This window comes from Tursiops truncatus, chromosome 6, assembly GCF_011762595.2.
Source record: "Tursiops truncatus isolate mTurTru1 chromosome 6, mTurTru1.mat.Y, whole genome shotgun sequence".
In the NCBI taxonomy this organism is placed as follows: Eukaryota; Metazoa; Chordata; class Mammalia; order Artiodactyla; family Delphinidae; genus Tursiops; species Tursiops truncatus.
The window spans coordinates 115143073-115165291 of NC_047039.1; the positions used below are offsets into that span (position 1 = coordinate 115143073).

At 53.6% G+C, this 22219-nt stretch overlaps 2 protein-coding genes and 1 long non-coding RNA gene across 4 annotated transcripts in view; 1 reads left to right on the top strand and 2 right to left on the bottom strand.

Moving 5' to 3' along the window:
• The window catches only part of PNPLA7 (patatin like domain 7, lysophospholipase), a 31787-nt gene extending 15570 nt beyond the window's left edge, over positions 1-16217 (bottom strand). The window contains 10 exon segments of the mRNA XM_073806947.1: positions 4722-4871; positions 8430-8510; positions 8604-8620; positions 8708-9089; positions 11570-11612; positions 12509-12668; positions 14110-14250; positions 14430-14521; positions 15916-15995; positions 16181-16217. Coding sequence (XP_073663048.1) covers positions 4722-4871; positions 8430-8510; positions 8604-8620; positions 8708-9089; positions 11570-11612; positions 12509-12668; positions 14110-14250; positions 14430-14521; positions 15916-15995; positions 16181-16217 — 1183 coding nt within the window.
• A 318-nt stretch (positions 16218-16535) lies between these two features.
• On the bottom strand, positions 16536-20204 carry LOC141279028 (uncharacterized). Of its 2 annotated transcripts, none has more exons than XR_012332787.1 (3): positions 20109-20204; positions 16825-18857; positions 16536-16665 (listed from the first exon to the last, which is right to left on the bottom strand). It is a non-coding gene; the product is annotated as an uncharacterized lncRNA (long non-coding RNA). The 2 variants fall into 2 exon arrangements; XR_012332788.1 differs by having other exon boundaries at positions 16544-16895; positions 17989-18857.
• Positions 20205-20467: 263 nt separating this feature from the next.
• Positions 20468-21119, top strand: MRPL41 (mitochondrial ribosomal protein L41). Its single transcript, XM_004323865.4, has one exon. It carries the CDS (start codon positions 20578-20580, stop codon positions 20983-20985), a length of 408 nt encoding a protein of 135 aa, XP_004323913.3. The 5' UTR covers positions 20468-20577; the 3' UTR covers positions 20986-21119.
• The last annotated feature ends 1100 nt before the right edge of the window (positions 21120-22219 follow it).

The following is a 22219-nucleotide window of genomic DNA, read 5'->3' on the forward strand; positions in this document are numbered from 1 at the left end:
TGCAGTCCTGCTCTGGGGGTCAGGCCAGGTCGGGCCAGGTCGGGAAGAGCTTCAAGCTCGAGTTGGTCACCCTCCGTGGGTCTGACAGAGAGAGGGCGTCCTCTCGGGGCTGATGCCTCACGTGCCTGCGAGGGCCGGCACTCCTGGGCACTGCGGTGGCTCACCCCGTCCGCCTCTTGGGCGTCTAGGACGAGGCGGGACAGGCAGGCCGTGTCTGGCTGCAGGAACACAGCGGAGCGCAGCCCTGAGGTCCTCAGCGGACCGCAGGCTGGGCTCTATCTGCCCTCAGGGCATGTCTCCTGCTCTGGGCCCGCCTGCCTGGACTCGGAAGGCTCGGAGGAGGCCCTTGGGAAAGTGTGGAGCCCCCCGGAGGTGGCGCTCTGGGCTCTCGAGGTGCGGGCTGCAGCCCCAGGCAGTCAGGACTGTGGTGACCATTCCGTCCGGGGGAGGGTCTGCTTAGGGCCCAGGCCATGGGCAGGTCCAGGGCAGTGCGTGGACACAGGCTGATGCCTAGGCACTTATGTGTCGGCTCCGTGGGGCACGGCTGCTGCTCCAGGACGGATCTGGCCTGGATAGTCACTGCCAGCCTGGCTGTCACACAGCCTCTCTCCCAAGCTCTGGAAGCCAGAGGAAGTGGACTGACACCTTCACAAGTGGAAGAAAAGGACCACTGGCCTAGATCCTCACTCTAAAAACACGCTTCACAAATGTGGTCACCTGACTGTCAGCAAAAGATCACTGCAGGGCAGAGTCCAGTCCTTCTAAGCGAGGGCTCTGGGGCAGCTGAAGATCCTATAGAAAAAGGAATCCTGACTCTACCTCGCATCATCACCAAAATCAATCTCCAATGAACTGTAAACTTGCAAGGTAAAACCCTAAGGTTTTTAGAAGAACCTCTTCATGATTTGGGGGCAGCATGAAATTTCTTCAATAAAACACAAAAAGCAGTAATAATATAGGAAAAAATTGATAAATAAATTGGTCTATATTAGAATTAACAACTTATGTTTGTCAAAAGATATTATTAAAAGAATAAAAAAAACAAGCCACAGAGGGAAAGATATCTGCAACACTTTCATCCAATAAAGCGACTGTATCCAGATTGCCCATCAACAAGGAAAAGATAACAAGCCAATAAAAAGGGTGGGCAACTTGACAGGCACTTGCGAAAGAAGGTATCCCAATGGCCAGTAAACAAACAAACTTCTTAGTTGTTGGGAAATGCAAATTCAGGCCCAAACAAGATACCACTGCACACTCATCAAAATGCACAAAGAGGAAAGGCCACCCGCCCAGCTGCAGAACACACACTCTTCCCTTTCTCCAGGACAGACTATATGTTAGGCCACAAGGTAAGTCCTAAAGAACTTTAAAGACTGGATTTACAGGGACTTCCCTGGTGATCCAGTGGTTAAGACTTCTCCTTGCAATGCAGGGGATGCGGGTTCGATCCCTGGTCAGGGAGATGAGATCCCACATGTCTTGGGGCCAAAAAGCCAAAACCATAAAACAGAAGCAATATTGTAATAAATTCAATAAAGACTTAAAAAAAAAACAAAAAGATTGGATTTACAGATGTAGAGAACAAACATATGGATACCAAGGCGGGGGTGGGGGGGTGGGATGAACTGGGAGATTGGGACCGATATATATACACTATTGATACTGTGTATAAAATAGGTAACTGGGACTTCCTTGATGGCGCAGTGGTTAGACTCCGTGTGTAAGACTCCATGCTCCCAATGCAGGGGGCCTGGGTTCAATCCCTGGTCAGGAAACTAGATCCCACATGCACACCACAACTAAGGAGCCCTCGGGCCACAACTAAGGAGCCCGCCTGCCACAACTAAGATCTGGCGCAACCAAATTAAAATATAATTAATTTAAAAAAAAAAAGAAATGAGAGAAAATGGAATCTTTCTTTGAAAAAATAAAATAAAATAGATAACTAATGAGAACCTACTGTATAGCAAGGGAACTCCATTCAATGCTCTGTGGTGACCTAAATGGGAAGGAAATCCAAAAAAGAGCGGATATATGTATCTGTAAAGCTGATTCACTTTGCTGTACAGTGGAAACTAACACAACATTGTAAAGCACTATGCTCCGAGAAAAAATTTTTTAAAAATTGGATTTACACAAAGTATCTTTTCTGATCACAATGGTATGAAACTGGAAAATTCAAAAATATATGGAAATTAAACAACACATGCATAAACAACCAATGGGTCAAAGAAATCACAAGAGAAATGAGAAAATATCTTGAGAGAAATAAAAACAAAAATAACAACATTCCCGGATGTACTGGACACAGCGAAAGCATAGCTAGGAGGGAAGTTTACAGCTACACATGCCTCCTTTGAGGAAGAAGAAAGATCTCTGATCAACAACTGGCTTTGTACCTTAAGTAACCGGAAAAAGAATCTCAAACTAAACCCAGAGCTAGCAGAAATAAGGAAATAATAAAGATCAGAACAGAGATAAATAAAATAGAGAATAGGAAAACAGAAAATCAATGAAACCAATAGTTGGTTCTTTGAAAGAATCAATAAAATTGGCAAACCTTTAGCTAGAGGAATAAAGAAAAAAAGAGAAAAGACTCAAATTACTAAATGCAGAAATAACAGGACATTAGCTATTTTACAGAAATAAAAAGTAATACAAGAGAGTACAGTGAGCAATTGCAAACTAACGAACTGGATCATCTGGATGAAATGGACAAATTCCTAGAAACGCACAACCTACCATGACTGAACCATGAAGAAACAGGAAATCTGAATAGACCTATAACCAGTAAGAAACTGAACCAGTTAAAAAAAAAAAAAAAAAAAAGCCCTGCATGAGGTGGCTTCACTAGGGAATTTTACCAAATATTTAAAGAAAAATTAACACCAATCCTCCTCAAACTCTTCCAAAAATATTGACTCGGAGGGAACACTTCTTAACTCATTCCGTGGGGCCAGCACCGCCCCGCCCCACCAGTACCAAAGTCTGCGTGGGACCAAGACGCCAGGAGAAACTACAGACGAGCACCTTTGACAATGCAAAATCCTCAGGAAACAGGAGCTGACCAAACTCAGCAGGGTATTAAGAGGATTACATACCACACCAAGTGGGATTTATTCCTGGAATGCAAGAATGACTCAGCATATGAATATCAATCAGCGTAATAAATCACATTAACAGAACAAAGGGGGGGAAGTATGATCATCTCAACTGACGCAGAAAAAGCACTGACAAAATTCAACATCTTTTTATGATATAAACACTCAACAAATTCTGAATAGAAAGAAACCTCCTCAACATATTGAAGGCCATACATGAAGAACTGACCACTAACATCCTACTTGAAGGTGAAGGACTGAACGCTTCCCCCTAAGATCAGGAACGAGGCAGGATGCCTGCTTTCACTTAACACTGCTAGGATGTCAGTGCCACCCAAAGCCACCAACAGTTCAGTGCAATCCCTGTCAAGATCCCCAGTTCCTCGAAGAAATAGAAATTTGCGTGGACACACATGAATGTCACATCAGCGCACCACACGGACGCTAACCTCCTGGTCTGGGTGCTGTGCTGCAACCTGGGGCAGGGGGTGGTGTGTGGCTCTCGCTTTACTATTTTTACAACTTCCTGTGAATCTGTAATTATTTCAAAATAAAAGGTTGGTTTGTTTTTTTAAAAAAGGGAATAAGCTTTTATGAATCAACACATCTCCACTGTGCAACTGCAGATCTTTTGGGTGTGCCCTGGACAGTCTGACCAACGTCACTGAAAAATGTATGATGTTTTCTACCTCCAGAATATTTGTTATAAAACAAAGACCAAGACGAATCCAAATTAACGCTTTCTGTGATTTAAATTTTCCCTTGGAGAGTAACTTTTACATATTAAATATTTATAGTAGTATCTTCAATTTCATAAATCATTTTCATTTGGCATTTATTTAATGCCTTCTACTATCAAGTGTCTGTTTCAGATAGCGGACGTTTTCGCCATATTAAGATACATACTCTTGTCACAACGTATTGTTCCATAATAGTAATGTAACATTCATTGCACCTATTGTTATATCATTTTTGAAGACACCCCTGAAACCTTTAGGATAGCCCTATCTCAGAAAATTGACTTATTGTCTCTTACTATGGTCGATCACAGTTATAAAAACATATACATAAAGTGTTAAGAATATGGAATACTTTATGATTTGGGGAATTTCTAAGGGTTCTCAGGAATTTCAGTTTCTTGTTCTTGAGCCCCCAACTTAACAGCCGTGGAACTTGGGAACATGACCTAAGCTGCCTGACCCCAGCTGCGGGTGTCCTCCACGTGGTCAGTCAGCTGCCCCAGCCATTGCGGTGTCCCCTCCGAGTAGTGGAGCAGCTGCACGCACCCACCCCAGGCTCACACCCCAAGATGGGCTCCCGCTGGCGGGGGGCGGTTCAGGGGTCTCTGTGCCCCTGGAGGCCCCAGAGTTCAGCTGGGAGGAGCAGTGCGGTGTGACTCACACCAGCCCCTGTGAGATAGGGTTTGCCCATCAAGACTGTCCAGAGGCGCCCGTCTCACTGGGACGGTCCTCTCCCCAGCGCTGCACCCCTCTCCACCCCCTGCGCAGGGTTTAGCCTTGCGAGCAACACTAAGTGCTCTTTCAGGAGAACCTGGAAGGATGAGAGGCAGGAGGAGGGGGTCCAACCGGACCTCAGGTGCCTTTGGGCAGGGCTTACCGATGGCGCTAAGGGCGTGCTTGAGCTCCAGGGTGAAGGTGGTGAGGGGCACATCCTCTGACACGGGCATGACGGCCACCGTGGAGAGGTTGCTGGCAGGGTTCCCCGAGTCCCACTTGCTCCCTACAGCATGTAGCCCAAACTGGTGACCTGCAGAGCACAGGGGCGTGCGTTGGCCTGAGGGATCGGGCTGCCACTCGCACAGTCTCGGTGTCCCTGGATGTTTCTAGGTGACACCACGGCACGAGAGGCCTCGGCAGATGGAACAGGCACCGGGGTCGGCCCCGAGTCCCCACAGCCAGAGCCCCGCCTTTCCCGCTGAAATTACCAACCACACTGTGGCGCCCTTGCGTTTCATACACACCAGGACCGGGCCGCTGAAGGGGAGACGGATGCACGGATGCAGAGAAGGCCGTGAGGCCCAGAGAAAACGCAGAGTCGAAAGGATCGGCCAGGGGAGGGCCCATCCTCCGACCTGCCCCCTTCCTGGAGTTCTTGCACTGACTGCTCCAGAGACAGCAAACAGTCTGACCACCTCGTCTGCGTGGGGTTTCCAGACCCCGGGGTGAGGCACAAAACAACCCAGGGTTGGTCAGGGCTGGGTCCTGGGGTGCCTGTCCCGGAGGCCACAGGCTTCCCCTTCTCTAGACGTGAGGCCAGGAAGCCCCACAGCAGCAGGGACGGAGGCAGCGGGCACGTGCCCACGAGCGCATCAGCCTCGGTCCGAGCGTCCCCGGCTGAAGTTCATTCCCAACACAAAGTTACTGCTTGGCAAGTAGCACCTCCTGTTTTCATGGACGTGGCTGAACGGGCAGCCTCACCCCTCCTGCCGCCCACGTCCCAGCCAGACCCCAGTCTTCTGGGGCCCCAACACATTGAGGGCTCTCTTCCTGGCCCCCCTGGCTGGCCGCTGTGCCAGCCCAGCTCCTGCACAGACCCTCCCGACCAGGAAGGGCACGGCCAGGTGCCAGGTGCAGGCGCCGGCCATGCAGGAGGGTCCAGCTCTGCCAAGAGGGCATCCATTTCTGACTCTGCTGGTCTCGTCCCTGGGGAGGAGCGGTGGGTCCTGAGGCATAGAGCGTGGGTTCCTGCAAGGCCTGACCCAGAAGCCAGAGCGGGGGCTGCAGAAGGCAGAGAGAGGGGCCCCTAAGAGCTAACCTGGGGGCAGGGCAAGAAAGTGAGGGCTGTGAGCCAGTTGGCAGCTGCATGCGAGGCAGCAGGGGGCCCCTTTTCACCGGTTTTCTGGCAGCTTCTCTGTGGGGAATCCCCTTCCTCTCGCTCTTTCCCAGTGACCTCTGACGTTAGAACCCTCCGTCTGACGTAGAACCAGAGGGGGATTCTATTGCCAGCTTCTGACAGTTTTCTTTTAGTCTTTAAGAAAGGCATGTGGGAGGTTCTGGTTCTGACCAAGAAGGAGATGGAGCCGGCATATCGCACCTAACCACTGCCACCAGTTACACGGAGGCTCTGGACACAGTTCTCAGGAGACCCAGAGGGGCGTGAAGAGGAGTGCAGACGAGCCAGGACTCGTGGGAAGACCATGCTGCTAATGCCACAAGGGTAGCAGTGCCACTGCCCCGTCCCAGCTACAGCCAAGTGGGGTCCATGCCTCCCCCTCCGCACTGGGTGCTGCCTCCAGGGGGGCTTTCCAGGGCCCCAAGTTCCTGCATGGGGCGATAGACACAGTGGGGTGGAGCCCCCAGCTCTCCATTCCCTGCACTAGAGAGGGGAGATGGACAAGGGAGTCCTCTAGATCTAGTATGAAGTCCTGGCTTCACCCCCAAGCAGCCCATACATGAAACTGGCCAGGATCGCACAGCAGAGGCTCTGAGAACAGAATCCAGTGTGGCATACCAGCCAGGCTTCACACTGGCTCTGGGTAGCACACAAGCACAGCAGACCAGAGCAGTACTGCAAAGGCCTTGAGAATTAAATTAACATTCAAACACAGCCCAAGGAAGAGGGCCAGGACATGCTCTGTGAATATAAGCACATTGACAGTCTGCAAAAACAGAAGATTTAAATGGGAACCAGGCTCTCATAACATAATACTCGAAATACAGGATGCAATCCAAAATTACCAGGCATACCAAGAGCCAGGAAAATCTCAACTTGAACAGGAGAAGACAATTAACAGACAAAAACGACAACATGTGGGCTTCCCTGGTGGCGCAGTGGTTAAGAATCCGTGTGCCAATTCAGGGGACATGGGTTCGAGCCCTGGTCCAGGAAGATCCCACGTGCTGCGGAGCAACTAAGCCTGTGCACCACAACTACTGACCCTGTGCTCTAGAGCCTGTGAGCCACAACTACTGAGCCCGCGAGCCACAACTACTGAAGCTGCGCACTTAGAGCCCGTGCTCCTCAACAAGAGAAGCCACTGCAATGAGAAGCCCGCACACCACTACGAAGAGTAGCCCCCGCTTGCCTCAACTAGAGAAAGCCCGCGCACAGCAACAAAGACCCAACGCGGCCAAAAATAAATTAAAAAAAAAAAAAAAAGACAACATGTCACAGAATTTGGAAGTCCTTGACGAGGCAATAAAGCAGTGATCATAACCAGACAGAGACAGCTGTCATGGACTGTCTTGAAGCAAATGCAGAAATGTAATAACTGAAATTAAAAATTCTCTGGGTGGCCTTAGGAGCAGAATCAAGAAGACAGAGGAAAGAGCCAGTGAGCTTGAAGACATATCAAAAGAGAGTACTCGGGCTTCCCTGGTGGCGCAGTGGTTGACAGTCCGCCTGCCGATGCAGGGGACACGGGTTCCTGCCACAGTCCAGGAAGATCCCACATGCCGCGGAGCGGCTGGGCCCATGAGCCATGGCCGCTGAGCCTGCGCTTCCGGAGCCTGTTGCTCCGCAATGGGAGAGGCCACAACACTGAGAGGCCTGCGTACCGCAAAAAAAAAAAAAAAGAAAGTACTCAATCTGAACATCAGATGGAGAAAAAAGATTAAAAAACAAACAGTGAAAAAAAAAAAAAAAAAAAAAAAAAAAAAACAAACAGTGTCCCAGAGACACTGGGACAATAACAAAAGGTCTAACATTTGCTTCTGTGAATTTCCAGAAGAGGAGAAAGAATACAGGGCTGAGAGACTATCTGAAGAAATAAAGGATGAAACCTTTCCAAATTTAGTTAAAATATATATATATACTTACAGATTCAAGATGAGCGAACCCCAAACAAGATAAACCCAAAGAAATTCACGCCAAGCACTCCAAAATCAAATTTCCAAACAGTAAAGGCAAAGGAAAATCCCGAATACAGCCAGACAGAAATGATGCACTACCTACTTGGGAACAATTTGAATGTCTGGATTTCTCATTAGAAGCAACGAAGACCAGAAGGAAGTGGTACAAAATGTTTGAAGTGCTGAAATAAAAGGACTGTCAAGCCAGAATTGCACATCCAGCAAAACGTATCCTTCAGGACGAAGGTGAAGTAAAGACAGTCTTAGATGAAGGAAAATTAAGAGAATCTGTAGCCAGCAGACCTGCGCTAAAAGGACTATTATTAAAGGAACGTCTTCAGACAGAAGGAAAATGATACCAGGAGGAAGCTTGGAACACCGGGATGAGGGAATAGTTTTAAACGTGTTTGACGGCTGAAAGCAAAAGTTCTAACACTGTGAGGGGGGTTTCAACCTAAGTAGAGGCTCTGGGCGGGGCTCTGAGTGGGGTGGGCGGGGCTCCCAGGTTGCAGGCCCAGGCACCCAGCCGTCGCAGTTCCCTGCTGGAGGATGACCAGGATCTTCTCGCCCAAGAGGTGAATCAGCGAGTCACAACCTGGGGGCAGAGGAAGAACAGAGACCTCAACCACACACTTTAAACCATGACGCCAAGCAAGCACCTTAGACCTGGGGTCCCCAGCCCCCGGACCAGTAGCGGTCCGCAGCCTGTTAGGAGCCAGGCCACACAGCAGCAGATGAGCGGCGGGCTAGCGCAAGTGAAGCTTCATCTGCCGCTCCCCGTGCTCGCATTACCGCCTGAACCATCCCCCCAAAACTCCCCAGTCCACGCAAAAATTGCCTTCCACGAAACCAGTCCCTGGTACCAGAAAGGTTGGGGGCCGCTGCCTCAGACCCACGGTGTCAAGACTGCCGCGGCTGTAAACCACTCTAAGCAGTGGAAGGTGATGTGGCTGCTGTCTGGTCGCAGGCAGGTGCGGGGCACGTGGCCTGGGACCTTGCCCGGGACGGCATCTCCTCTCATCCCCAGGCGGAAAACACGGGGCAGCACCGGGAAGCCACGACTGCCCGCAGGCAGGCCACGAGGGCCTTCCCCAGAGCCGAGGGTCATCACGTGATGCTGAGTGCCTGGCCCGCTGGACATGGGCTGCTTTACATGATATCCAGGAAGAATTACCTTTTAAATATAATAATGCTATTTTGGTTAATATTCTGAATTTTTAGAGTTGCAGACTCAAGTATCTAAGGTTGGAATGTCAAAATACCTGTAATTTACTTTTAAGGGCTTTTGCATGAGTAAAGTGAGTTAAAAGTTTTTTAATTTGCTAAAGTTCGCAAGATGGGAGAGGATGTACTGTACAGGAAGCCTGCTTCTGTGGCTCTTGCATGCAGTACGCATCACTTTCGAAAAGAGAAGCCGCTGTCAGCTTCAGTAACCCTAAGTATCTCGGAGAGCAAGGTGAAAGCAGTGATGAGGTGATTCCGACACCAGGCGCTGCCTCTGCAAGCCTCAGCCGCCGGCTACTTCCTGGCCATCTACAGCCGACAGCTCTGGGCTGACTACGCAAAGAGCAGGCCCTGAGACCTCGTGCTACAGCAACCGGTGTCCCCAGCCCCTGCCAGCCAGCCCTCCACCTGCAAGCTAACTTGGAGACCCTCTCTTACCCCCAGGACTCTGGTGTCAAAGACCCATGGAAGATGCAAGTGAAACTGTCCAAATTTTAGGACGTGAGACAAGACGTAGTTTGAGCAGAGTGGTCCAAAACAGAAGCTGAAAAGAAGTCTGGTTTATATACAACTAATCTAGCAACAAACTATTAACTGGAGCTAATTTTGTTTGTTTGTTTTTTGCGGTACGCGGGCCTCTCACTGTTGTGGCCTCTCCCGTTGCGGAGCAACAGGCTCCGGACGCGCAGGCCCAGCGGCCATGGCTCACGGGCCCAGCCGTTCCACGGCATGTGGGATCTTCCTGGACTGGGGCACGAACCCGTGTCCCCTGCATCGGCAGGTGGACTCTCAACCACTGCGCCACCAGGGAAGCCCAACTGGAGCTAATTTTACAAACCACATTTTATTATGGAAAATTTCAAAGATACACGAAAGTAAAGAGAAGAGTACAGTGGACCCCCCCTTCCCATCACCCAGCTCCACCCATCTTATTTCACACACATACCCCCAAAATTTTGAAGACAATCCCAAACATAGCATTTTATCCATTAATAGTTGAAGTCGTATCTCTAAAATATCACAACAATGATACAATTATCACAATTACAAATTAACAATAGCTCTAAATCAAAGCTTTTGAAAGTGATCATTTCTACATCAAATGAAAAAGGTTCACAACAGGCCAATGAAAACATGAAAAGGTGCTCAACATCTTTAGTCGTTAGGGAGATGCAAACCCTAGCCACCAGTATAAATAATAGTATTTTGACATATTTTTCCACTGGATTAAAAGAAAAAGAAAACCATGTGATGCTGGTGATTTAGTATAGGAACTTCACCGCAGTGTGACCCAGGGAACCGCTGTGAACTTCTTCAAACCTGGCACTGGTCTCACTGTCCAGGAGCCCTTCCATCCGGCCCAAAGGCTCCGGCCCTCTTGGTGAAGGCCTGCCAGGTGGATGACATGGAGGCCCCACCCCAGGAGACTGGACGAAAGCCACGCCTTTTCTAATTGTCCCACCAGGTCACCCGCAGACAAAGCGACACACGTGAGACCTGTACCCTGACGACACTGTGGTCTAGCAGCCCGAAGACCATGCAGGAGCTGTGCGAGGTCAGGGCCCACCCAGGGCCCGGCAGGCGGGAACTTCACGTGGCCGGGGTGGGGGCGACCTCGTGCAGTCCAGGGTTAACTGTGTCTGCGGCGGGAGGCTGCGTCACCCACCAGCAGGCAAATAAACCCACAAGCCCTCAGGAGTCCGGGTCTATAGGTGCCCCTGGCAACTGTGACTCAAGCATGTAAGTCAACAGTGGCAGGAAACAAAGAGGTAGCTTCCAGCTGAATTATTTTCTTAGAGTTAAAACTATTCACAGCCTGAAACCCAAAAATAAGGCAAGGGTGCTAATGATCATCATAGATCAATACCCAACCACTGAGGGGTTCCAAGGCAGTGGGAGAGACACGGCAAGATGCTTGTGATGTGGGCTTCCCTGGTGGCGCAGTGGTTGAGAGTCCGCCTGCCAACGCAGGGGACACAGGTTCGAGCCCTGGTCCGGGAAGATCCCACATGCCACGGAGCAACGAAGCCCGTGCGCCACAACTACTGAGCCTCCGCTCTAGAGTCCGCGAGCCACAACTACTGAACCCTGTGCACCTAGAGCCTGTGCTCTGCAACAAGAGAATCCACAGCAATGAGAAGCCCGCGCACCGCAACAAAGAGTAGCCCCTGCTTGCTGCAACTAGAGAAAGCCCACGCACAACAACGAAGATCCAACACAGCCAAAAATAAATAAATTAATTAATTAATTAATTTTTAAAAAGTGCTTGCAATGTGTCTGGGGAAATGCAGAGGTGAGCCACCATGCACAGCGCCTGTACAGCAGAAGCTGACACACCTGCGTCAAGGGCAGCTGTGGTCCAATGTGCCTTTTCCTCCAAAGAACAAAAAATTTAAATTTTGCACTCCGAAGGCCCATAGTTTGGCTCACCATGTTTCTCTCCGCGGCGTGCTGGCCTACACAGGTGGCCTCGCTGCTCAGGGGGGAAGACATACAAGGAAATTTGCATAAGACGGTGGTGCAAAATGGAGCTGGACGAGGCTTATCTGTGCACAGAGACACTCCTGAGAATAACCCAGATACTCCACTTGATTTCACACTGGAAGAGTACAAGAGGATAGAGGCAGCTGTAAAAAAACTACCCATAAGGGCACAAAGCAGCAGCAGTACTTCCAGTCCTGGATTTAGCCCAAAGGCAGAATGGATGGCTGCCCATCTCTGCTATGAACAAGGCTGCAGAAAGTTACAAGTACCTCCAATGAGAATATATGAAGAAGCAGCTTTTTATACAATGTATAATCAAAAGCGGTTGGAAAGAATCATATTCAAGTTTGCACTACTATCCTTGCATGCTTTGAAACTCTGACAGCATACTGGAGGCCACTCAGAAAAAGCTTGGAATAAAGGTCAGGGAGACTACACTTGACAAACTTTTCACTCTTATAGAAATGGAATATTTAGGGGCCTGTGTAAATGCACTAATGGTTCAAAGAAATGACAGCTACTATGAGGATCTGACACCTAAGGATACTGAAGAAATTATTGATGAACTCAAGGCTGGCAAAATCCCAAAACCTGGGCTAAGGAGTGGACGCTTCTCATGGGAGCCACAGCCAGAGGTCTTACCTCTTTGACTGAACCACCTAAAGAACCTGGCTTTGGTGGGCAAGCAGGCCTTTAATTTATATTCAACTGTAAAAGTGCCACTGGAGAAATAAAATATGAATCTCCTATCTACATAAAATAAAATATAATAAAATAAAACTTGGTACTAACTTTTCAATGGAAAACTTAACAAATGTTAAAGAGGGCAGACCTCTAAGTGAAAACACAACAGACCCCAGCCCTGCCCCACCCAAGGGCTCTCACCGAATCCTGGATGCAGACCTCCAGCCGCCCGTCCTGCACCACATAGATGCTGGTATCTGGCTCCCCTGGCCGGAAGACGTACTCCCCTTCCAGAAGCTACACAAACACCATGTGTTTGCAAAGTTCCAGGAAAAGTGGCTTCTCAAAGTGACCCGGGACCCTATAAGAAACAGTGCACATGGGACACCTACAGGAAGGAGGGGAGAAGGGACACAGGCCACAGTCCCTGCCGGCCAGACCACAGAGCGAGCTTTCAAGAGCTGCAGAGCCCACAGCACAGGCACCAGCAGGACAGAAGCTTAAGCTGCAGGCATTTCCATCAGCTACTGTTCCATGAGCTCAGAGAACTCTCAGGCCGTGAGCGTGAATTTGAACCAGACGCATAAACGAGGGCAGGTAGTGAAGCGCTGGACAGAGGAGTCGGGGCTTCCGGGGAGAAATGGGGAACCAGACTTGCAATTTTCCATCCAGCCACACGCTTCCCATACTCGCTCCATGTCGCCCTGAAGGTGAACACTCTGATAAGCAGACAGACACACGAAAGAACCAGCGAGGAGGCTCCACTCACCACTGGGAGGGCAGCGATGGCAAGAAGACTTCCCAACTGATGAAAGCAGTGTTCACATGTTGGGGTCGGGGGCGGGCATTCTGGCTTACACGTGAGTTAACTCCCACTTCACGCTCACTAGATAGAATAGCCTGTTGCGGCTGATCAAACACATATTGTACGTCTGCTTAATTATTAAAGGGCACATCGGCCAGAAGTAAAGAACGTCCGGGGCTTCCCTGGTGGCACAGTGGTTGAGAGTCCGCCTGCCGATGCAGGCGACACGGACTCGGGTTCGAGCCCTGGTCCGGGAAGATCCCACATGCCTCGGAGCAACTAAGCCCGTGCGCCACAACTACTGAGCCTGCGCTCTAGAGCCAGCGAGCCACAACTACTGAGCCTGTGTGCCACAACTACTGAAGCCCGTGTGCCTAGAGCCTGTGCTCTGCAACAAGAGAAGCCACTGCAATGAGAAGCCCGCGCACTGCAGTGAAGAGCAGCCCCCGCTCACCGCAACTAGAGAAAGCCCGCGCGCAGCAACAAAGACCCAACGCAGCCAAAAACAAATAAATTAAATAGATAAATATTAAACAACAAGAACAACAAAACGTCCACGTAAAAAATAAAGATTAAATGCCTCCCTTTCTAGGGTGCCAATGCTCGTTCTCCTTCAATGCTAAGACTCCCTTCCCAGGTGCCGAGGCCATACTGACTCACCATGTACCTGCTATCTGTTTTTTTTGAAACCTTGAAGGAATGTATCCCTGACTAGCTTAATGTTCTTTGTTCTGACAAGACATAAAACTGCCAAAAACTATGCTTCTCTGGGGAAGTTCCTCAGAGTTATCTGAGAGGTTGTCTTCCAGGCTATAGTCCTCAGTTTGGCTCAAATAAAACTCTTCTTATTCCTATTATAGGTTGTTTATTCATTATTTTTGTCGACACAACCAACGGTGGCCACAGAGAAAGGACACCTCGGAGGCCAGGTGACAGCCAGTCCCCGGAGCACAGCCGCAGGCACATGGCGGGCCTCCCGTGTCCACTTCTCTCTTACCGAACATTTTTCAGCATGTACAAGACTTCTGACGGCAGGTGAGAATTCTTCACATCGAACTCCGTGAGGTCGGCCTCCAGCAGGGAGGGCGGGGGCTCCTTTGGCTGCAGGGTGGGGTATTCCTGCTTGAAACGCAGGATGCTACAAAGCAGAGAGACGTGCACCTGGAGCAGAAGCCCAAAGGGGTTCAAACGCAGATGGTGTTTGCGCTGTGAACTCCATGGCAGGGAAGCCACGGGCAGCGCAACGTCCGCGGCCTCCCCAGCGCCCACTGGGGAAGGCAGCTGAGACGTGCCTAGTCTGAAGGGCACCCCCAGTACCTCTTGGCCAAAGACAGCACCTTGGTCCTCTTCCTCGCCTGCTGCCGGGGGGCAGCTGTGTTCCCCACAAGCGCGTGGGGGAGTGTGGTCACCTGCAGAGAGAAAGGGGGAGGCCGCGTCTGGACCCTGCAGCCGGTGGATCCAGCTCTCAGCCTCAGGGTCGGTCCCAGCCCTCAGGACCTGGCCTGCCCGCAGCCCGACACCAGCATCCCGGCCCGGCCCCACCCTGCTCACCTGCCCAGGACACAGGGAACCATCCTTGGCGCTGATGATAGCGATACCGCGTGGCCATGTCCCCACACAGCCCATGCTCTGAGAGCTCTGAGTCCTCAGCCCTGCGTCCTCTCTGCCTAGAAGGCTGACACTCTCCACCCCACACCTGTCACGCTGGCACACACGACAACCCGAGTGCCTGCACAGTCCTCCCAGTCTGGAAGGCTCTTCACCCTCCCCCACAGTCGAGGCCCACCGGACTGCCCCAAACAGCAGCACCGGGGAGCGCGGAGGGCCTGGCTCCTAGCCAGGCACCAGCCAGCCTCTTCGGGCAGCCACTGCCCCCTGCTGTCCCCTAGCTCCCCAGCTGCATCTGCCCCACGGTGCCAGCTGTGGTTGTCGGTGGGCGGTCACCACAACCCCTCCTTCCCTCCCAGGCGTCCTGGCCTCATTGGACCACGTTCCTGTCCTTAGCCCAGGTCCAGCTTGCCGCTGCCCAGTCCTCGGCAGGGTCACCAGGGGACAGCCCCCCACCCAACCACACACGCCTGAGTGCCTTTGAGACCTGCAGGGAGTCACTCCATGTGGCCCTGCACGAGCCTGCGGGGGGCCCGCCCACTGTCCCTGCGCGCCCGCCCGCCAGACAGAGCAGCCCCAACCGACGGGCCTCCCACAGCGCCTGACACTGAGGAGGAAGAGCCACGTGAGGACACCCACGTGACTCCCCATCGACAGCTCAAGCTTACCCACGAAGAACACGAATCGATTGTGTAACTCGAGGAAAGTAACAAAGAGAAGATATTTTTAAATACCAGCAAATGCTTCAAGCGTGCATTTGAAGCACAGGCAGCCTCAGGCAGTCTGCTGAGACCTCCTGCCCTCAGGCGGAGAAGGGCGCAGGGGGCCCGCTGCTGGACAGGCTGGACGCGGCTGCTCCTCCCAAGGTGGGTCTTGACACTGGCAAGCGAGGCCTTGCAGTTTCCCCCTCGCGGAGCCTGGCCCCAAATCCTGGTTGGACCAGCAATCTCAGCACCAGAGCCAGGACCCTCCACCCGCCACACGTCAGGGATGCTCCGGGCGGGGGTCTTCTGTCCTCCCTTCCAGTTCACGTCCACCTCACGGGGTGACGGGGTCTCCTCCCCAAATGCTTCCGCCCAGCCATGCCCTCCCAGACCCTCCCCGAGCCCCAGAGCCGCTGCACAGCCCCCAGGCATAGGCCTGCGGTGCCGACACCTCTGAGGGGGAGGAGGCCTGGGCCTGCAGCGCGAGCTACCTTCCTCATGCTATTCCTGCCGTATAGCATCGCTTTGTCTCTCTCCCGGAACCTGTACTGAGGAGTGGGCTGCCCTTGTCCTGCAAGGGGAGCCAAGGGGCTGCCTGAGCACGGCTGGGACCCGCGAGGCGGCCACGTGTACACACTAAGCTGTCCTGCCCCTGCCTGGCCCCGCCCCCCGCCCCGCCCCCAGTCACACAGCACCTCGTCCCAGGGCTGCGACAGACCCTTGCAGAGGAAGCGGGACTTCACTCTTCTTGGAAACGTGAGCCAAGGAAGTTCAGAACAGACTCGAATTGCATGGATCCGACGAGCTCAGCCTCGTGGACAGGCCAGCAGTTTCCAACAAAAGCCACCACCCGGGCCTCCCCCACCCTTTCAAGCCCTCCTCCCGGTCCCCCTAGGGCTAAAGTCTGAAGCAAGATACTCACGGAATCAGTTAACACTTCTATACACAAAAAATGGTCATCGGGCTTCCCTGGTGGCACAGTGGTTGAGAGTCCGCCTGCCGATGCAGGGGACACGGGTTCGTGCCCTGGTCCGGGAAGATCCCACATGCCGCGGAGCAGCTAGGCCCGTGAGCCATGGCCGCTAAGCCTGCGCGTCGGGAGCCTGTGCTCCGCAACGGGAGAGGCCACAGCAGTGAGAGGCCCGCGTACAGCAAGAAAAAAAAAAAAAAAAAAAAAAGATGGTAATGCCGATAAGGTCCAGGGCCAGGGCCAGGAGGATTTCAGTTGCAACAACCACCAGCTGGGTGAGGTCACAGATAGAGCACCCGTCAGCAAGGTGCCATGAGGCCCCTCCCAAGCCCAGACACAGGCTGGACACAAAGGACCCAGGGCAGCCAAGGGTGCAATAGGCCACTGATTCTGGGGCCCGCCCATTAGCCGGGGGCAGTGAGGTGGTCACCTGGTGGACTGGGAACGCTGCTCCGTCAGCTGCAGACCCCAGGACCGAAGGGTGGCCAGGTAGAAGCACGCCTAGGGGGGAAGTCTGCAGTCGGGAAGGGCCAGGATGGGCACGGCCCTGGCTCCCCAGGGAGTAACAACAGAGCTGTGGGTCAGGGACAAGTCAGCAGCCCTGGAGACCTCCAGAAAGAAGCGACCTTCCAGGACGCTGAGGTCCCCTGAGCTCACTTGCTCTGGTGCAGCGCCACCCACAGCATGGCTGGGCAGGGCCAGCAGCTGTGCTGTGTTGACAACAAATGCTCCAGGCATCATGAACGCATCTGAATCCTAAATCCTCAGCTTTCCTGCTCCTCAGGATGCAAATCCAGAGGAGCAAGCCCGGCTGGCCACAGTGGGTACAAAGGCCACCTCTCAGTGCCCTCTCGTCACCAACAGAACCACGTGCTGCTGGCCTCGGGGCAGACAGAAGCCCACACAGCAGCAGTGCTGGGAAACCCTAAGGAGTCAACTGGATTCTGAGAGCATTAAATACCAGCTCACAGCAGAGAAGGGCTCCCAGGGAGGGAGTTAGCAAGGGGCTTCAGAAGCCCAGACCCCAGGGAGAGAGAAAGGAAGGTAAGAGAGAACAGTGAGGGACTTCCCTGGTGGTGCAGTGGTTAAGAACCTGCCTGCCAGTGCAGGGGACACGGGTTTGAGCCCGGGTCCGGGAAGATCCTACATGCTGCAGAGCGACTAAGCCCGTGCACCACAGCTACTGAGCCTGCGCTCTAGAGCCCGTGAGCCACAACTACTAAGCCCGTGTGCCACAACTACTGAAGCCTGCGAGTCACAACTACTTAGCCCACGTGCCACAACTACTGAAGCCCGCACGCCTAGAGCCTGTGCTCCGCAACAAGAGAAACCACCACAATGAGAATCCCGTGCACCGCAACGAAGAGTAGCCCCTGCTCGCCGCAACTAGAGGAAGCCCGGGCACAGCAATGAAGACCCAACGCAGCCAAAAATAAATTAATTAATTTTAAAAAAGAGAGAACAGTGAGTGTGGAATGGTGAGTGGGCAGACGGCTGGGGCCGCCCATACACAGGATGCTGGCAGATTCCCCCCAAAGCTGAAGAAACCAGCCAAACAAGTAGCTACGCTCCATTCCTCCCGGTACCCACATACCTCCTTCCAAGCAGCCAGGAACAGGATGGCTTTGGGGGAGTGGTGGGGGGACTTGTTAATCCTTTCAAGTTTCTACACAAGTGCCAAGGACTAAAGCAGCTTGCCTGATCCTTCAGAGCCAGGATCACACACAGCATCGATGCCAGAAAACCCAAGGAAATCAATGCGCTCAGAAAAGCATTTCAAAAGCAGAATGTCACATCGAGACAGAATCAGGAAGTGATTCAGAAAGCTCAACCCTTTGAACTCAGCTCAGGAGGCAGATGGAAGCAGTGGGAGCTTCTGCTTCACAGTGAGGCGTCCAGGCCCCCCGGCCCAGACTGCGTGCTTGGCTAAAGACGACATCCACCAGGCAGCAGATGAGCACCCTCCTCCTCAGTGTGTCTCTCCGAGCTCAGCCACCCCCTGGGGGGCAGCCAGGGCTGTCCACAGGAAGGGTCACGGGGACGCCCCAGGCCTATTTATACAGTCTCTCGTGGTTAGGCATCTCAGACTTTCCAGCTTTTCACGGTTGTTTTAATGCATCTACATTTCTGGTTTAGAGATAAAGGCCCTTGTAATGTGGCTATATATGTTCCACGGGTAACAGGCCCTAAGACAAAGCAAGCAGACTTCCTAAGGGGAAGCAGGAACTCACAAGAGTGACCTTGGGGAAGAGGAGGGAGGGCCTCAGCCCTGACAAGGGGAAAACAGGCCCCACACACCACCCCCACATGCCGCAGGCTTCAAGGAGTTGCTGCGGGGCAGATGTTAAAAGGACCCTTTCTCCTTGTCCTGAAGTGGCCATAACTGGGAATTTTAAGGCTGATTCCTCACTGGAATCCTCAGGTTCTGCACCTCTGGGCCGGCGTCCCCCTCTTGCTCCATGGCTAAAAGTGAAACAAAAGAAGAGAGACTGGTTCCAAGGAGGGCACACGTTCCACCACCTCACGCTCACGTGCAAAGCAGTGTCTCCCAGCCCTTCCCCAGGTTCCTGTCCACGTTAAATTATGTTTCTATTGACAGGAAAACCCTGATGAAAAACTGTGTTCTCCATGGAGAGAAGCTCTTTTCACAAGCAATCGGAGCCCCTTCCCTCTCTGTAAATAGCCCTCGCGTGGCTGCCCAGGAACCTAGAACTGCAGCCAAGTCCCGGGCTCCTCTCCCAGCCAGTCAAGGGCCAGTGTGGGCAGCCGGGCAAAGGCCTAGTGCAGCAGGGATTTCCAGCACCTGGGGAGGGGTGCGTGGCCACTACAGGCTGTGAGCCAGACCCTCCCTAGTGGCCTGTGCACAGGATTTCCCCCGCAGTGCGGCTGAGCCCTGGAGGTGGGTGTGTTGGTCTGGGGTGTGGTGAACTTGAGGACCAGCTCTGCTCACATGGCCTCCGTGCCGCAGGGAGGAGCCCCGTCTAGGGCCTTCACCCTGTGGCTCCCAGGTCCCTTGGAAGGGCAACAGTAAGAGAGGGTTGTCTCTTCCGAAATCCCACCGGGAGAAGTCAGGGAGCAGAAGGTAGGTGCAGGGTCACCTGCATCTGCTCACTGGTCAAAGGTCCCTGCCGGCCCCGTGGGAAACCCTTTCTTCTCAGATGTCTCCTCAAGGACCAGCAACGCCTTGACCCCAGCTCTGCCGCCCAGCCCTGACCAGGGCGGTCTCCCCACGCCTCCCAGGCTTACAGGCGACAGAGCTCAAGGCCCCAGCACCTGCCACACAACCAAACCGCCTTCAGCTGCTGCACGTGCTCCACAGCGCAGGGGACGGGAGGGAAGGAGACAGAGCGCAGGAGAACTGGGGGGCCGGGGGCGGCGCGGTTGGGGTCATCGAGGTTAGGAAGATGGTGGTTAGGGGGGCGTGGAAGTTAGGGCGCAGGGCTGGAGAGCAGTGATTATGGGGCCGTCGGGTTGAGGGCAGTCAGGTTGGGGGGCGTTCAGCTGCAGGGGCATCGGGGTTGGGGGCAGTCGGGGTTGAGGGCAGTCGGGTTGGGGGGCGTCGAGCTGAGGGGCGTTGGGTTGAGGTCAGTCGGGGCTGGAGGCAGTAAGGTTGGGAGGCGTCCGGTTGGGGGCAGTTGGGTTGAGGTGCGTCACCGGCGACAGCCCTGTGGGGCAGTGTACGTCCCGACGACGCATGGGGGAGGGGATGGCTACCTCTGCTCACAGAACCGGACCCCCAGGTCTGCCACTTCGGGGCGCTCGGCTGCGACTCACCAGGATCGCGCGCTCCCGACGCCCGCGCTCCCGTCACTCCATCCTGACGCCCCGCCCCCGACACCCGGCACTCCCGTCGCTCCTCCCGAAGCCCCGCCCCTAACGTCCGCACTCACGGCGTCCGGCCCTGCGCCTCGAAGCTCCGCCCCCCACGGCCGCGCTCCTGACGGCCCGCCCAGAGGCGGGATCTCCCCGAGCATTGGCCATGCCCCCACAGGTCCCGCCCCCCCGCAGGGCCAAGGCTGCACATTGGACGCGTCGCAGCCAATCGGAGCTGCTCTTGCTCTGGCGCGGGGGGCCAGGGGGTGTCGGAAGCTGCAGTGGTCGCCGGAAGCAGAGCGCTGGGTTGCCGGGGTTCGCGTGGCTGTGCGCGGGAGTCGGAGGGCGTTCGCGTCGTTCGGGCCCCAGCATGGGCCTCCTGAGCGGGGCGGCTCGCGCCCTGGTGCGGGGCGCCGACCGAATGAGCAAGTGGACCAGCAAGCGGGGCCCGCGCACCTTCTACAAGAGCCGCGGCGCCAAGGGCATTGGCTTCCGGGGCCGCGACGGCAAGTTCGTGCAGGTCAAGGAAATGGTCCCGGAGCTGGTGGTCCCCGATCTGGCCGGCTTCAAGCTCAAGCCGTACGTGAACTACCGCGCCCCGGAGGGCACAGACGTTCCCCTGACGGCCAAGCAGCTCTTTCTGGAGACAGCGGCACCTGCTATCGAGAAGGACTTCAAGGCCGGGACTTTCGACCCTGAGCGCCTGGACAAGTACGGCTTTGAGCCCACGCAGGAAGGCAAGCTCTTCCAGCTGTACCCCAAGAACTTCCCGCGCTAGGAGCAGTCGGCGGCGGTCGGGTGTGCCTGCGACTGAGGACTTCGACCTATCCTCCTCGCTGAGCCTAGCTCCCGGGTGGCGGGTGGGGAGGCGTTGCCCTCGTTTAGCTTCTATTAAAGACCTTGGCTACCCTACAGTGTTGTTCGGGGCAGCTGGTCATTTTGAAAAGGAAAGTGTGACACGTAACAGGCTAGGGCGTAGTGACCGAGGCGACGTTCTGAGGTTCCAGCCAAACCAGAACCCCAACCAACAGGTTCTGCGAAGTAGGCAAGAACACGTGGCTTAGCTTGCAGGAGAAAGAGAATTCACAAGGCAGATCCAGCCACACGACAGCACTGGTTAATTCCTCCCCCAAAATTCACCCCAAGGAACCACCAATGAGAATACTTATGGGTTCCAAAGCAGCTTATTTTGGGGAGTCAGGTGAGACAGCCCCCCTTGGGGTAAACCTAAAGATAAGGCCACACAGGAAGTTGATGCCAAACTCGTATTTCCCTAGTAATCTATAGTCTCCTTCCTCCTTGTGTTTTCCTGTTTCAGTGCATAATCCCTCAGATTCTCATTCTGTTTCATATTTAACTGACCCTTAAGTGAAATATCCTAAAATAAACTCTGGAGGAGGGTTCAACATTAACACATTCTGACCTGTACTGGCACACAGTGTTGCACCGTCAGAAAATAAGGAAGCAAAGGGTAGAGGCTTGTGTTTTCTAACTCGGAACACGTATCTGTTGTATTTATTAGTGGATGCTGAGGAGCTGACAAACTCCACAGTGGCCTATGCTTCAACATCTGTTCCTTCCAGAGAGACAAGGAGGAACTGATCTATGGGAGTCAGATCAGTCACAAACCCAGTTATGTTTCTGGAGTTAAACCGTGTCCAGGTTTGGAAGCTACTTGGTTTACTGAAGCCGCAGTGAGGAAGTATGACTAATTCAGCATATGACAACGTATTTCAAGTTCATGACATGCTAAAGCAACTCAGAACGTGTATACACTTCCTTTTGCTTCTCTGCACAGGAGGCTGTACAAGCACTTCTGGCGTGGGAGTCGGAGGGCGCTCGCGTCGTTCGGGCCCCAGCATGGGCCTGCTGAGCGGGGCGGCTCGCGCCCTGGTGCGGGGGTCGGAGGGCGCTCGCGTCGTTCGGGCCCCAGCATGGGCCTCCTGAGCGGGGCGGCTCGCGCCCTGGTGCGGGGCGCCGACCGAATGAGCAAGTGGAGGCTATACAAGCAC

Excerpts from the sequence above, each read along its gene's own strand:
- MRPL41 (XM_004323865.4), top strand. The coding sequence starts at position 20,578 with ATGGGCCTCCTGAGCGGGGCGGCTCGCGCCCTGGTGCGGGGCGCCGAC.